Source organism: Dryobates pubescens, chromosome 17 (assembly GCF_014839835.1).
Source record: "Dryobates pubescens isolate bDryPub1 chromosome 17, bDryPub1.pri, whole genome shotgun sequence".
In the NCBI taxonomy this organism is placed as follows: domain Eukaryota; kingdom Metazoa; phylum Chordata; class Aves; order Piciformes; family Picidae; genus Dryobates; species Dryobates pubescens.
The window spans coordinates 432,090-448,562 of NC_071628.1; the positions used below are offsets into that span (position 1 = coordinate 432,090).

At 44.5% G+C, this 16,473-nt stretch overlaps 1 protein-coding gene across 1 annotated transcript in view; it reads left to right on the forward strand.

Annotated features, from left to right (window-relative positions):
- Positions 1–15,578, forward strand: part of CERS3 (ceramide synthase 3) — a 50,370-nt gene extending 34,792 nt beyond the window's left edge. Inside the window, exon 12 of the mRNA XM_054169175.1 lies at positions 13,649–15,578. Within this exon, the coding sequence (XP_054025150.1) occupies positions 13,649–13,780 (132 nt within the window). The 3' untranslated portion in view covers positions 13,781–15,578. The remainder of the gene's footprint in view (positions 1–13,648) is intronic.
- Positions 15,579–16,473: the final 895 nt, after the last annotated feature.

Sequence of the window (16,473 nt, forward strand, 5' to 3'; positions counted from 1 at the left end):
GGAGCAGTCAGCAGTTCCTGGCATCCATCCAGAGACAGATGTCTTCCCTGACTCTAGCCTTCTGAACCAAGCCATTGCACTGTCTGAAAGTCAATGGGCTTGAATGTGTGTGTTATCAGTGGGAAATGCTTTTGTCCCTTATCAAAGCACAAGGTAAAGGATTTGTCTGAATCAGATATGATAGGTGGGACTTGGGCCCTCCTGCCAACATTCCCCCCTAAGTTCCCAGGATGTCACATACCCACCAAGTCCCCTTTGCTGTTTTTCAGAGGCTCACACAGAGCTGTATTATGTCTTGCACTGAGCTGTGGGTCTAAATTCAATCCTCTGTCTCCAGATTGTGGCAGAAGGCTTTGTTAAAGGCAGGAATTAATCCAGGAATGGCATCGAACACTGCAGCCTCATGAGCTGGTAGCTGCTTCCAGGCTTTTCTCTTCCTCATCGGGAAGAGATGGATTTGTGTGAGATGGCCAGTCAGAAGCTCTTCATCTCAGATGTCACTTCCCTACTGCACTAATAAAGAGGACAGTTATCCACAGTCCTCTGGGATAACTGCTCTGCTGACTGACTTGCTTCAGCAAAAAAGAACATGGACTAAAAATCTCCTGATTTCCTTCCTCCCAAATACTGCAGCCCAAGATTAATACAAGTGAGGAAAGGGGAGGAGATGGTCCTGCCCCGTCCCTTTGTGTCCTGCTTTCTCAGGCGTGGGAACCTCTGGAGCTGGTAGCACAGAGCAGCTCTGGTCTCCAGTTTCATGGGACTTGTGCCACCCTTCCCCTGGCCCAGTCCACCAGAAATGCCCTTGCAAGGGGGAATTCTGCATTACAAGCTAAGGTATATGCAGCTGCTTTAACATGAAGAATCTTTATTTACTGTGGGAGTGAATCTGAGGGGACAGGAACATCACATTTTTCAAATCAAAGATTGTTCTTACTTCTGGAAAATAAAAAATGCCTGAAAGGAACCTAAATGTCCTGCCTCATCAGACATTTTGTGGCCTTGTATATCAATAAGGCAGAAGCATATAAGAAAAGCCCTTCAAGGTCAGGCCTGTAGCCATGTCTCTCAGATGAGTTCTGCTGTCAGAGGAAGGGGGACGTTCTCCAGTGTAATCTCTTCTCAAGTTCGGTCAGACAATTGCAATGTTAGCTTCTGGCTGCCATCTTGATGTCCAAGGCCTTTTGTTGCTAGGAAACTTGGTGTGTTTCTGCAATATTGTTCAATTACATGGTGGAATTACCCACTTGTTTCAAATTTCAAGCACCGCTGAAACATGTCTAGTCATCATGTCTGCACATATGAGAATATTTTAGGAAAATTGCAAAACCATCTAGAGAAGTATCTACATATGCACCGGTCTGAAACGCCTCGCCAGGAAAATCCCCTGGAGATTAAACGTTTTGTTTCCAAGGTCAGAAAAAGGGAGTGAGTGACAGCAGCTTATAGCCACATTATGATGGCAAATTAAGATGCAAAATATATGTTAAAACCATTACCCTCTGAGTTAAGGGTTTGAGACCACAGTGCTTTACGTCTTGAAAAATCTGTGTAAGCTGTAGGAAATGGGCATCGTGTCCACATGACTCGGGTATTTCAGGGCTGATGCAAAGTCCAGCAGTGGCAGAAGGTAATGGCAGGTTTTTAGTGGACTCTAATGTGACCAGGAATATGTTTTCTTTCTCTTTCGATTGTTTTGTCACCACTAGACTGCCCTCAAGAAGAAAAGGAGCTTCTTATTAATGGTCACCATTATTTAGTTGGCATCAGCTTCGGTTTCACTTGATTCACAGAATCACAGAATGCTCTGGGTTGGAAGGAACCTCCAAAGGTCATCTGGTGCAACCCACTCTGCAGTAAGCAGATTCATTCTACTTCCTGAAGCAGAAAAGACCTTGCAGTACCATAGAGCAGGCTTTTGGATTTGTCACTCTTAAAAGAAAATCATTAGCTGCTGCCCCTATGTGTCTTTAACATTCCATTGGCATTTTGTACCAAGTCTTTTTCAAGGTTTTGGTTGGATGTACTTTTTTCCATGGTTTGTTCACTCCTTGTTTTGACCAACTTCCCAAGGGACCAGTGAGAGCTAGCATGCAAAGAATGACTACTGACAGAGTAGAGGTAGTTGAAAACAGTAAGAAGATACTGGTTTGGGCTTGAAATGAGCTCTGTGAAATACTGGTGATGAGTCTTCAGCTGTTTCGTTCTGTACTTGAGCCTTTTGGGTTGTCTGAGAGTTGCTCTTAGGCTAAAACCTCTGCTAGTGCCAGTTAACTTTTTCCTTACACACTGGTACTGGGATGCCAGTGGAGTCCTTGCCATTGGAAATGGTTAGCCATATGAAGCCTCCTTGTACCAGTTCCTCCCTTTTCTGTATCAAAAGATCATCTACTATTAAATCTGCATCCCTGGAAACGTGCCCACTGACATGTTCTGATATGAAAAGGTAGGCAAGGCCTGAAAGTCCTGTGGAACACAGACACCCTATTTCTTATAGAACATCCCCTCACTGCTTATAGTGAAGGATAACGATTCTTTACACCTGCAGAGGTGCTGGCCTGTATGACTTTGTCTTTCTTGTGGTGAATTTAGCTATTTAGAGACTTGCTATAACCCTTTGTGCGAGTTTTCAAGTTACAGAGTTCCCAGAGGCCATACTACCTGCTCCTGACAGAAGCCACTTGAATCTGAGGCTATTCAGACTTGCTTCAGCTTCTGCAGAACTTTCCTTCCTTGGGGTCCTTTTATTGTTTTTCACCTTACTCGTTTTGTGTGTGTACTTGATCTGTGTTTGCATCATCAGAGCTTATATTTTTAGTAACTCAGTTGAGTTTTCTGTTTATTTTGTAACTCCATGGGTCCTGGGAGTATGGAATCTAGTGCTGAACTTGGGTGGGAATTTCCTTGTTCTTGAAACACAGCCCCACAGCACACTGTTTAAAGCAATGGGGGTTTTTTGTCCTTAAACTTTTCTCCATGAGAGTACAAGATGTCTTGCTTTGCTTTCCTTAGTTACCCTTAGAATCAGATCTCTATCCTGTAGAACTAGACCGTGGATCCACAGTGGTTGAAATCTACTGGTTTACTCTGATTAAATGAGTCCCCCTTCAGCCTCTGTTCACCCAGGGCTGTGAAAAGCCAGGGCCTGGGTATTCTCACAGCTGAGGTAGCACTGACTCTTATCATTCAACTCTGCAATAACTTAAGATATTTAATCTTAAACAGAAATCTTGTCTTTAAAACTGCTGGGGAAAAGCTCCATGTAACATGAAAGTAGAAAGGCCTCTGAAGAGATTACATTTAAAATGTCTTATGTGGCAAACAGAACTGGATCCAGTGCTCGTGAGCTGTTTGGTGTGCACTAGACACACCCTAGGTGAGCTGAGCCTGATGGCTCCCAGCTGATAAACTCTGACTTTCAACTGGAGCTGGGCAGGGTCATCACATGAGCCCCCTCTTGCGCAGCAGTGCTGCCCTTCGTACACCCTTAATTACTGGGGTGTGAAAATAAAGGATGAAATGTATGCTCAGGTTTGGCATGCACAGCAGTTTATTGGGCTCCTAAAAAGACAGAGTTTCATCTGATGGGGTTTTTTTACCTTCTTTCTGAAGAGTAAAAAGTCTATTTTCAGACTATTGATCCTAAATGAAATTTGATGAGAATGAACACGTTCAGTGAGAAGTCACTCATTTCACACACGTCATTCTGCAGGAGTTACAGGATAATGATAACCTAGCAAAGGTTTCATGGCTCTGTGCACTAGGAAACTGTGGAAAAGCTTTCCTTGGTGGTGACTTTCTAGACTGGGAAGGACCAGCACACACTGACGTCCTGCTTTGGAGTCTGAGTTCTCGGAGTGAAGGCTTAGCACAAACAGAAGGCAGACTGCACAGGTTTGTTAGGGGATATCTTTCCCCACTGTAAAGGAAAAGGGATTGTGGAGAAGCTGAATTTGTTGGTTCTCAACAGACAAATACTTGTATCAGATTTTCTGATGCAGGTAGACTATTAGGGGGACAAAATAGAACAAATGGAAGTTTTACCTCTTAGAAATGAAAACCAGCCTACCTGGGCACCTTCCCAGTTGATTCAAATTATTGCTTTTGGGACATGGGCTTTTTATTAGCCAGGGGATGGGAGCTAGCCAGCCAGGTCAGCAGTGTGAAGGCTCTTGCCCTAGTAAAGGGAAATGACTTCCTGTTATGACTTTCTTTCATCTGCTTATTTCTCATCCTGCTATAGCAATCTAGTTAAGCCCAAAGCCTGGCTACATCTCTTGCTTTATGCTGCCAAATTCATCTGAGGGAGGAGGGGTGAAAGGCAAGCAGAAGCATACGTGAAAGGGTAAGAGGTTTGCTGTCTGGTATTTGCAGTGATAGGAGAAAAGCTGCTGTGCGCACTCTGGGGAGCTCTGGAGTCCTGCCCTCGCTGGGGGTCTGAAGTCAGGGCTGACCTCAGTAATGTATGTTGTCTAGTGTGTAGCCCAGCAGGCTGTGAAAGAGGAAAAGCCACCAGTTTTCTCTGCTGCATAATCCAAGAGCACTGTCTGGTCGTCTTTGCTTCCAGTAGTTCATTTCCTGGCACTGTCAGTGAAAAGGCAGATTGCTATTGAAGTCTTTGCTTTTTACTCCAGATGATGAAAGGGGTCAGCAGCTGAGCAATGACTTCCAGGGAGGTGTGCTACACTTACACTAATAATGCTTCCCAGATTTCAAAACAGCAGCAATGCCCTTTGCTGGGATTTTGATTTAATTTTCAATTTCTTTTTCTTCATACACCCTGTTTAGAGTGCCCATAAATCCACAACACTTGAGTCTTATCTACAAACCAGGAAACACTTAGAAAACTTAAGAACTGGTATGACCATTATGGACAAATGAACTAGTGAGAAACAGAATAATTTCTGAGCATCTGACTAGAACAGATGGGCTTGTGAAAATGCACTGGGGTAGGAGCATCAGGCCAAAGTACCCTTCTGCAGCCACGCTGAGCACGCACAGGAGTGTGCAAGAGCAGACTCCATCCTCTGGCCACGGTCCAACAGACTGGGTGTGTGGATGCTCCCTTTGCCTCCCCCACATTAGCTCTGACACGAATGGGCTGTTCAGCTCTCTTGTGTGCTACAGTAGAAGTCTCCTGTTTCCAAAGCTGCTGAGGTTGATTTCAGTAGGAGCTGCAGGTGACTGCTGCCTCTAACAACCAAAACCCATGACTCCATGTAATTGTGAAAGCAAAGCTTCTAGCCCTGGCCAGACCAGCAGAGCCTGCAGTGTTGATACTGGGCCAGGTTCTCAGCTGGTATAAATGAGTACAGCTCAACGGGATTGTGTTAGTTTTCACCAGCAATGGATCTGGCCAAAGAAGCCCCCCTGCCCCTCTCTGCATGTATGTCTGGCACAAGGCAAACTGTGCTTTTAGTAAATCTCTTATCTAAATTACTCTTTTTATGTGAAAGTTCCTAACTCAGGTAAAAGACAAATGTTGATAACATTTTGGCTTTAAAATTTAGTGATTTACCTTCCTGCTCGCAGAAGGGCGTTTGCTGACAGCTCCTCTGGCTTCCCTTGTTAACTGCTCGTGTCTTTTAATTTTCTAGCAGGATGTTTATGCAATGTTCCATTTGTTGCTAGTTCCATACACACACACGCATATGTGCACCCATACAAAAACTGCAGATAGAGAGAGCAGCTCACAGAGCAAACCCCAGGCCTTCTACAGAACTTCTGATGCCTTCATTTGCTATGCTGCAGAGGTTTGAGTTGTGACTTTGCTATGAGGTGAGGAATTCTTATACTTTCATTGGGGGTTAATAGGGCTGCCATCTGCTGAACTGATTTAAAAAAAACCACACCACAAAAAACCTTTAAAATGATTAATATCAAGAAAGGAAATATTCCTATCCTATATTTAAAGAAAGTATGTTTCATGGGAGGAGCTGGAAGTGCTCTTTAACCCTTATTACATGTGAAGAAGGGAGGAAATGTCAAAAGCAGCAGTCTCTCCCCTGAAACACAATTCTAATAGCTTGTGACCAGTCACAGCAGAACGCAGAGCTCACAGCATCAGAAAGCAAACCAACCTGATCAGTCCATCTGTCCAGTCAGGTGGTGCTGGGTGTGAAGCACATGACAGTAGGGTATGTCTTGTGTAGCTGAAGCTTGTGCCTAGCTCAAGTTCAAGCACCAGTGGAGGAGTGTGGTGTTTCCTGTAAGCAACTTGCTGCATCCAGTGTTGTCACCTCAACCATTGGGTGGGGCAGGTCACTCCATGGGGAGATCCATTTCTCCATTTGGTTATAGGGCAGTCCTAGCTAACAATCTCTGAGTGCATATCTGGCTTTCAGAATGCTGAACTTTGGCAGAGGAAAACCTCCACTAAGTGCCTTAAGCACACGTGTCTCAGGGAACACCTCTGCTACAGGACAGGCTGAGGGTGCTGGGGTTGTTCAGCCTGGAGAAGAGAAGATTCTGGGGAGACCTGATAGCAGCCTTCCAGCACCTGAAGGTAGCCTATAAGAAGGCTGGAGAAGGACTTTACAAAGGCCTGCAGTGACAGGACATGGGCCAATGGTTTGAAAATAGAGAAGAGTAGATTTAGTTTGGATATTAGGAGGAGGCTCTCTACCATGAGGGTAGTAGAACATTAGAACAGGTTGCCCAGGGTGATAGTTGAGGCCCCGTCCTTGGGGCCAGACTTAATGGAGATGTGGGCAATCTAGTCTGATGGAGAATGTCCCTGCTAACTGCAGGGGGGTTGGACTACATGGCCTTTGGAGGTCTATTCCAACCCAACCCATTCCATGAGTCTGTGAGTCTGTGATTTCTAATTCTATTTAAAAAACTTGGTTCATGAGGTACTACTGAAAGTGTTCTTATATCCAGCCTCAATACCAGGGTGTTTGGAAACTGTGTGTTGTATTGTGGTATGAATAGCAAATGAAAGAACATGACTTGTTAGCTATGTAACTTGAAAATTAGGTTGATAACATTTAAGTAAAGAGATAACCTTTAGATCCATCAAAAGGAGAGTAATGCCTCCTCAACAGACAGAGAAATGGGCAGAACATCCTTTAGGGCTGTCACTTTGTGCTTTCAGGTTGGCTTAATAGTGCTGTAAGGCTTCTGGAGGAGTAGTCTTTTGCAGCTGTGTTGTTTCAAAGCATTCATCTTGTGTGCAGTATCATACCTCACTGAGAAAAGCGTGAGTGTCTGATCAGCTGTTTGTTGCCAAAGCAGCGTTTCTCAGGAGCAGAAGTGCCTGCTCTGATAAAAGTTCATACCGCTGAACTCCTGGGCTTAACGCAGGTCCTGGCCTGGGGTAAAAAAAAGTTCACTCTGGAGAACAGCATCAGATGCCTATTATATTGTTCTTTGTTTCTTTGCCAACTGTGGATTTAAAATTGGAATAATTCAGAAAGCAGTGGGACATTATGACTCACTCGGTACCTCCTGGGCTTTTGACATTATCGTAAAGCCACATACACTTGAGAGCAAGGTTTGCTTTGTGGATTTCAATAACACAGCCAGCAGAGTTTATTGAAACCACAGAGTACCTGATTAACTGTAAACAATGATTTATTTCTTCTGAACAGTGAGGGTATTATAGCTCCAGTTACAGGTGTCTTCTGCTGACTGACAACACAAGAGGCTAAACTTACTCCTTCACTCAAAACCCAGGACCTGTTCCAACAGTACTATCTAGTTTTATGTGAATATTCTCTCCAGTATTTGTGCCGTTGGTGTAACTTCTCTTTTACTTCCTTTTTCACACGTTTTCCTTGTGTCCCTTCTGAAAACTCCCAGTGGCAAGGTTGGGGAAGAGGTATTAACTAGAAGAGAGAGATTAAACAGAGTTTGGGCCACAAGATGTCCAATAGGATTAATCTAGAAAGTCTGCATCTTCATTTAAAAACTGCAGGAAGCAGAGCCCAACAGCACATCTTCCATGGAAGATCGACATTATTTATGTTGTCTAGCGTGTATAAGCTGAAAAGGGAACTTTATTTCCCAATAAAATCTCCCAGGCTGGAAATACAGAACAGTTAGCTTGAATCCAAATGCATATTGCTGAGTCTCCACAGGAAAGTAAAGACATATTAAGTCTCATGTCAGCCGAGTTGAATTATTGATGTTGAATTAAACATGTTGAACTCAGAGATTCATCAAGTTTATAGTATTATTTGTAGGGAAAGTTCCCCCTTCTATCTATTTGGACCAACTTTTTATTATCTTTCTTGTTTATTATCACTTTCATTTGAGTCAGTGGTTGCTGACCTGAACTAATAGCTTTTATCTTTGTCCTGCAAGCTGTGCTTTCCATATGTGCAGATGCTGTGGAATTTATTGTCTTTACATTGAAAAATCAAGATCTAGTCAATATGCTTGTAGATCTTTAACTACAAATATTCTTAAGGTAGAATTAAGGAATAAGATCTAGGATCTTCTGACTTCAATACAAGATATGTGCAAAACCCAGGAAATTCCAACTGAAGGAGAAGAATACAATTCTGAACATCCCCAAATCTGCATCTCACCAAATATCAACATTCCAGAATCAGCTCTGAATTGCTTTTATAGATCAGTCCCTAGTCAAAGAAATCCAATTAACTGCATAGATGTAAAGTATGTTTAACATCCAAGATTAATTGGTTTTAGTCTTGTTCAGGCAGGGGTGAGAGTGAAATCTCCTCACACTGCTGAGAAACCTGGAGTGAGTGTTGATCTCCGCAGATGAGTCAGGACTGGTACATCTCCTGCCACACATGCAGATGGAGTTGTACCAGTGAGAAAGATCTTGAACTGATCTGCATTGGTCGTGCCTGCCTTTCCCTTGGTGAGGCACAGCAAACCTGTATCCTTCTCTCCTTCATTCAGTGGTTAGCTATAAAGGTAAATGAACAAACCAGCACTGTGCTCCCAAACTCACACCATGACCTGGTGAGGTGGGCACTGCCCTGTGGCCTTTGTAATGCCAACTGCAGTTACCATGTGCCTTGTCAGAGGAGCCAGGCTGAAGCTGGACTGTAAGCTGAGTCTTGAAAACAGTGTGGTAGCAACTCAACTGCACTGTCAAAACATCATCTGCTCGGATATCTCTCAGCCAGATCCTTTTTCCTCTTCTCCATGCTGCCTCAGTGGTGATTTCTTTCAGAGCATGTCAGGGCAGTAACAGCTTACCCTGAGCCCTTGATTGACCTAACAATGTGCTTGCTAGCAAGGGCCCTGGGAAGGCAGAAGACAGGTTGCAAAGGCTTTCTCACCATTTATGGTAGCCATGGCTGCACTGTGAACTCAGCATGCACGTGGACATAGATGCCATGTGCTCAGTAAAGGGAGCAGGAGAGAAGGGTGGTACCTGCCCAGTCCCACTTCCCCACCAGTAAGCTTCAGATGGTATCACCAGCAGACAGAAACAGGAGACCCACACAACCGTGTCCTCCTCCCAAAACTCTCATCAGCTGTAGCATAAAGTGTGCAGCACCAAGAGCTTGTCAAGAGGGAGGTGATTTCCGAGTGCTTTATTGAGAGACAGACTTGCACAATTTGGAGTAAATTCTGTTAGTTTAGATGGAAATTTGGCCAATGTTTTTCTGCTTGCAAGAGGCTAGGAAGTGGCCTCTAAAGCTTGTTCATCTCTTAATTTCAAGAAGTCTTTTTCCTCAGTGAACTCTCTTGGAAGGTCCTTGAGTGCTTATGTAGTAAGATGTGGCACTAGTGACTTGAATGATACGTGTTCTACCAGCAGTGAAATGCAAGAAGCCAAAACTACCTTAACAAATACGGTTCATTTAACTAAAAGAGGCAGACTGAGCAGCAGGTGGAAGGGTTAAACAAAAGGAAAAAAGATTATAAAGGTTTGCGGCGTTGGCTGCACTACAAATGGCTCTCTTGCAGACTTTATGGCATTAGTGTTGCTTCTCATAAACCTTGAAACCATTCATCCATTTAGAAAGATTAAATTGGTTAGTCATCCAGAACATAAAATATACACATCCATTTTGTCTGTTACCCTAAACCATCTGAAGTATAATAAATGCAGCTGATGCCATTAAACCAAAGCACTGAGTATTAATGATGGGCTCAGCTGTGGTATTCACAGTTCGCCGGCTCTTGTGTTTCTGATAGTACGTTCATCTGTGGTTGCTCGGGACAGCAAGAACGGAGCCTCTCAGCTGGGAAACACAACTATAACATATGATGTGAGGCGCTCAGAGAAAACCTCTTGAGATTCTGAAGCAGGGAAAATTCTAGAAATGTTAATTTTGGTTTCCTTAGAAAGTCAAAGTTAGGAGGCAGAAACTTCACTTGCAGTGTTTTCCTGTGTTTGTAACGGTCTGTTCAGCCGTTTGCAAAGGCAGGCTTGTTTGCTTTTCTAGTTACAGATGAACCCATTGCTAGTCAAAGCTCTATCTCTTAAGCTAGACAGAAAAGGCCAGACTCCTCTGAAGCAAGAGGAAGCAGGTTCATGATTTAAAACTAGAACACTAATTTAGATTTGGTTTAGCAGCATTTCTTGTTAATCAGTATCAGAATTTCAGAGTACTGCTTGTCCCCAATTGGTCTAATTATCAGAATACAAAGACATTTAATTCCTAGAATCTTTGTATTCTGAAAATTAAAACAAGGCTGGGAAAAGCACTGCTCCTGCAGCTTTGAAATATCTGAGACATTCTCTCAAATGCAGAGCTTTCCAGAGGGCTGGAAGACACTTGTACGTGTCTTTTAATTACCTTCTCTATGCCTTGAATCAGAGCATCCAGCTTGACAGCATTAAAGCTGGGAAGCAAATCCTATCTGAGTTTGGAGTTCCATGCTGGAACATAGGAACATTTTCCCATAGGAAATGGGATTCAATGTCACGTGTCAGCTGTCATTCAAAGCACAGCAGGCTGCCAGCTATTTCTTATCATATTCTTGAGTACCAGCAAAGTCTGTGGGCCACAGTGAGGTACCCAAAATGGAATGGGCATTTGGGAACTTGCTGCCTCCAGGCTGTTCATGATGAACTGAAAAGCACTCGTAGTCCTTCTCACCACTCCCCACATCTGCAGCCTCAGCCAGAGGCTGCTCAGGAGGATGAGGATGCTTCCAGTGACTCCAGCATGTTTTCATCAGACGCTGTACTTGAGGCTTACATTTTATTTTATGAAACATTCCTGGTGGAAAAAAAACCAAAACAAAACAAAAACCAGAAAAAAGTCACGAGTCTCCCCCCATCCCTCAGCATTTGTGTTTTACTGCAAATACAGATTGCAACACTACCAGGAGCGGGAGAGGTGATCTGAAAGAGACAGAACCTCATAAATTGTTTGTGTGAGAAAGGCTGTCTTTCCTTTTCTCTAACTGATGGCATGCCAAGTTTATTTTACAGTATTTACAGTGAGATGTTTGTTTTGATACCCTTTGTATGTTGTTAGGGAAAAGGCAAAATAAGATCTCCAGGAAGTTTATAGCTTTTGGTGAGACAGAGTTAAAGCCTAAACTGTCTTCTAGTGCAATGTATGGGACTAGGAAGTGTAATCTCTAAAGGGATCTGAGGCTGCCATTGGATGGGTTCTTACTGAGCTGTCATTTGTTTTCTCCATATGAAGTTGGTGCAGGCTGGTGCAGACCAGCAGGCTGGTAAGGAGAAATGGCTCATTCAGAGAGCAGACACAGCATGGTCAGAAACAACACTGTTTTCTCCATTACTCCGGGAGCGGGACGAACATGCAATCTCTGCCCCTTTAGCTGACGTCCAGACTGATGACAAGGAGAACAAATTGACTCATGATGAAACAGTCTCCAGTGTGGCTACACAGGCAGGAGATTGTCTGCACAAGGGCTAATGTGCCTACCAGCTCCGGCACACAGCTCTGGAGGCCAGCCCCAGGTCTCCCTCGGCAATGGTCCTGTCAGCCAAACACTTCTCCATTACAAAAAGGCACCATGACACCTACAGTCCTCAGCACCACTGACTGACTGGCTGTTAAACCTTGTGAGCTCCCATTAGCAAACCAGCTGCCCTGGTGCTAGTAGGTCAGTTGTCAAGCCACAGTGGGAGGGCCCAGGTTTTGATCCTCAGCCATGGGGAAATTCCTGGGTTTAAGTGAGAGGTGATTTATTAAATCATGAGGTGCTGGAGAAGGAATGACTGTTGTCTGCCGCTTCTGACAGAAGAACCAGAGGGTGTCAGGTTAGTCAGTCAGGTGATGCCAGGCCTGCTGCGCACCTTCCCATGGGAGCGTCAACCAGAGGCATCTGCTAAACATGCAGGAAGCTGCTGGAGGTGGACAAAGTTTCTTTGGTGTCTGCTTTGATCTCACTTCTGTCTTCAGTCACCACTTAGGCAGAAGGAAGTGTTTACTTGATTTCTAGCATCTTTAGAGCATTCTGCCATGAGAGCAGAGCAGGTCATCAGTTGGTATGGGAAATCCTTCCAGAGAGCCAGGTACTGCTCTTGTAAGCTTGCCACTCTGAAAGGCAAATGGAGGTGTTTGGTTTGAATGCCAAAGCCTCTGTTGTGTGAACCAAACTCCCTAATACATGGGTGGACTTGAGAAGTTAAATACTAATGGTGTATATTACCATGGTAAGGACCACACAGTTGCTTACTTCTCCTTAACCTTTGCTGGGCTGGACAGAATGTCCTTTGTCTGTGTGTGGGAAACATTCCTTACAAGGGTCGCATTTGACTGAGGATGAAGCATGACTGCGAGGAACAGATTTTGGTCAGGGCAAGCTGCCTCCTTAGCTGGATGATCCACTCAAGATGTACACACTAGCTGTATAGCTATGGCCTCCCCTTTGCAGATGTTGACATGATGTATACACCAGCAGGCAGGGAAGAGTATTTTACGGTCAGTAAGTCTGTTTAAGCAAAGTTCATACCAGGGGATGCTGGTACATCTAGTCACTGTTTAGTTTACACCTGTCAGAAGCAGGCAGCCTCTCAACTCCGGTGAGTGTATTCATCATGTTTAGCTTTTATACAGTATTCTTTTCATCTTTCCCACACTTCACAACTGCTAATTAATCCCACAGCACCCAGGGGTTACCAAGTAACACTCTACAAGGGAAAGCAGAAACAAGCAAGAGGAGGTCAAATGGCTGGGCCAAGCTCAGGGGAGAAATTTTGTCTGAAGAACATTAGGTCCTGCAAGACTGAAATGTTGTTAACTGTTCTGTGCTTGGGTGTCAACCTCCATTTTGAGGGGACAGGGTGTTTCTGGGGGATGGTTTTGGTATTGTCTGGATGGTTTTGGTATTGTCTAGTGTATTTATAGCTCCCCTTTCAGTAGTTCTTTGAGTGCTTTTTGGGTATTTTGGGTGGGGGTGGGTGGGGGTTTTTGGGTATTTTTAATGAAGCAAATGGAGGACAAAGGGATTTTTGTCTTCAAGGGATGATGGGGAGTTTCCAGGAAAGGAGAATGCTTCCTGTTCCTGAACGCCTATGCACGATCTTTTCATTTTGCAATTGGAACTAGGGGCACCTGACTAATGAAATTCATTGATTGTTGTTTCCAAGTCATTGCAAAGATTGAGACTTGGCTGTCTGGCATCCATTGGCCTTTTTGAAAGGCCTGCACTGATAACAACAATCTGGTAACTTTCCTGGCAGTAAATTCTGCAGGTACAGAATATACTCACCATGCTTTCTTCTCCCTAGGACCTGAAGGATGACCGGAGTGATGAAGAGGAGGAAGATTCTGTTACAGATAATGAAGAGGAATCCCCAAGAAATGGCAATAAGAATGGCTGTGGGTCGAACAAACACCTCCTGAACAGCAGCCACCACTAGCCTCCTCCTGCCTCACCTCCTGCAGTGATTTCTGCTCTGGTTTAAACTCAACCTACAGGATAGGATTTAAGTCCAAAGGCTTAGAGAGACTGTGATTGATTTATTGTTGGCTACTGGACCTGGACAAAAGCCCAGTTTAAAGGGGAGTGAAAAATTGCATAACATGACAAAATGTGCTAATGGCCCCCTTTCTGAATCCTTGCTAAGTGTTTGGAGAGACATTTGGGCACCCTGGCTGGCAGTGCTCAACAAGGGCAAAGCTCATTTACTGTCCTATTGATTCTAACTTCATTTTTCAATCTGATGTAGGATATGTTTCACCAGGCAGCTTAATTCACAGATGTTTTGTGGTAGGTAGGTGGTGTGAACTCCATTAGGAACCAAAATTACTCAGTGTGAGCAGAATTTGACAGTGGTGTACAGTGACTACCATTTTAGTCCTTACTTTTCAGTTTAAACCCTCATCAGAATGGGCTTTTTTTTTTTTTTTTTAGTTAGATTTCATTTCCTGGAGGCCAGTAGAAGCTCATATGGAGGAAGTCAAAATTAAGAGCTGGCTTTGCTGCAGAAATATGGTCTTTCTCCAAAACATGCTGCATGATAGATGGCTCCAATATTGTGTTCTAAGATTTCTGTGTCAAGGGAGTCCCTGTTGAAATAGCAAAGCTTAGCCCCAGGGCTCCACTGAGCTCCAAGTTTCACAAATGGCTTTCAATGTTAGAAGGAAAGGTGCAGTAGGGAGGGAAGATAGTGAGTGAAGGTTGGGTCTTCTCACAGGTTCTTTTGCACTACCTACTTGTCTTCAGAGCTGCCGAACGCTCCCTGCTCCTGACACGTCTGCAGCCCAGAAGAGTGAAAACGAATCTCCTTCGTCCCCTTCTCCGGAGCTTGTCTTGCACAGTGGCGTTGGATCACTGCCTTACCAGGAGTGAGTCCACTCAGTTCTGGGTTGTGGTTCTTCTGTGCTTGCTGCACACATCTAGGCAGTGGGGGAGCACAAGGCTACCAGGGAATGTCATGTCAGTGCTGTGCCCTCCTTTGGTATCAGGATCTGTACTTCCATCTCTGGAAAATCATTATCACGTGGGCTAGAGCCAAACCTGGATGTGAGGGTGTGACTTAGGCCACACACTGTTGCTTGTGCTGTAAGAAGTGGAGGAACAGCTCCTCTTACCAAAAGGGGGTCTCTCCTCAGTCTGCATTTTTGTTCTATTGCTAGCACAGGGTACAGCAATGTTTTCAGTCCTGGGGCTTTCCAAGGAGAGCCTGGCCACTCCCAGGGTGCTACCAATCTCAGTTACAGATGCATTAGCTCACAAGGCCATAAATGATTTGTGTCATGAGTTTTAGAGATGAGAGGCTCGCTATATGGTCCTACAGTAGCTGAGATCATTCGGTGAACTAAATCCAGTAGCTTGGTATTGGCCTGGGGACCACTGCTGGAGAGCCTCAGTACAGAGCTGCTTGTTCAGAAAGGTTCTCTTTGCCTTAAGGCTGCTGGGGCAGGAACTTGGTGACCTACAGGAAGCACTGTGTGAGTGACTTGTTTTCTCAAGACTTCCCTGGCAAAGGGGCTTTGATTCAGTGACTGAAGCATTTGAAAGAATGGGAAATGTTTGGGCTCTCAGATATGAAGAAAGAAATGTTTTCTGTGCGGCTACAAGGAAGCACAGGAGCAATCTGATGCAGAGGCTGGTGGGGTAAAAATTCCCACCTGCAGTCTGATTGAGCTGGGCTGGCTTGGATTTGGTACCTGCGTTTTGCACCACGTAAGACCTCCCATGTTTGCGTTTTACCACAAAGAATGACACTGAGAAAGGGCTATGACCTGCAGCTTCTGAGAAAAAAGGGACATGTACAGTGGTGGGACAGGACTCTTGAGCCCATGGCTGTAGTTCAGTGGTTCTGCTTGGGCTGAGCGGGCAGAATCCCCTCAGCGGCAGTTGCAGAGCTGTGTGCTTCCTGACCTAGCTGTGGAGAACACCTTAAATACTGCAGTGTGGGGTTGTTGGAAGTGTGAGTACCTATTACATCATCTAAAGCAACTGGTGAGTTTGGCAGGGTCACGCTTGCTTATCGGGGCCTATTTATTGCCTGCCCTTGCTAACCAAAGGGCCTTGCTAACTTGACGCCTCAGAGGCTTTACACTCCCTGTGAGAGCAGTGCAGACAATGGTGCTCTCTCCGAGACATAACGGAGGCCTGGGAGATGGCCAGGGCATTATCACTGAGCTCTGGTGCCAGAAAGCTTTCCTGCTAGGACTAGGAAAGGAAACATGCCGAGTGATGTTGTCACAGGAGTGAGCCTCTGAACAACTACTGAGTTTTAAACTGGAATTTATAGGCTCATCGAGGCAAAATCTTGCCCTTCCTACTTGGATAAGCCTCTCACTGAAACCAATTAACTCTGTTGGAGTTTTGCCTAGGAGAAATTTGGATTGCAGCTATTCAACCTGATTACAAGACCTCTTGTTTTAAATTGATGTGAACCCGGGGTTTTAAAGAAAGAGCAAAAGATAAATACATTCAAACATAAAATGCTGAGGCAAATTTGGGGTGAGCACAGAAGAATATGGAAGAAAATGATGTCCTGAAGGTGAATATTAAGCACAGTAAACAACCAAATGACTACATCACGGAGCCAGGAGTATAGAAGTCATTCTGAACATAAACCACGAGGTACCAGGGATAAAC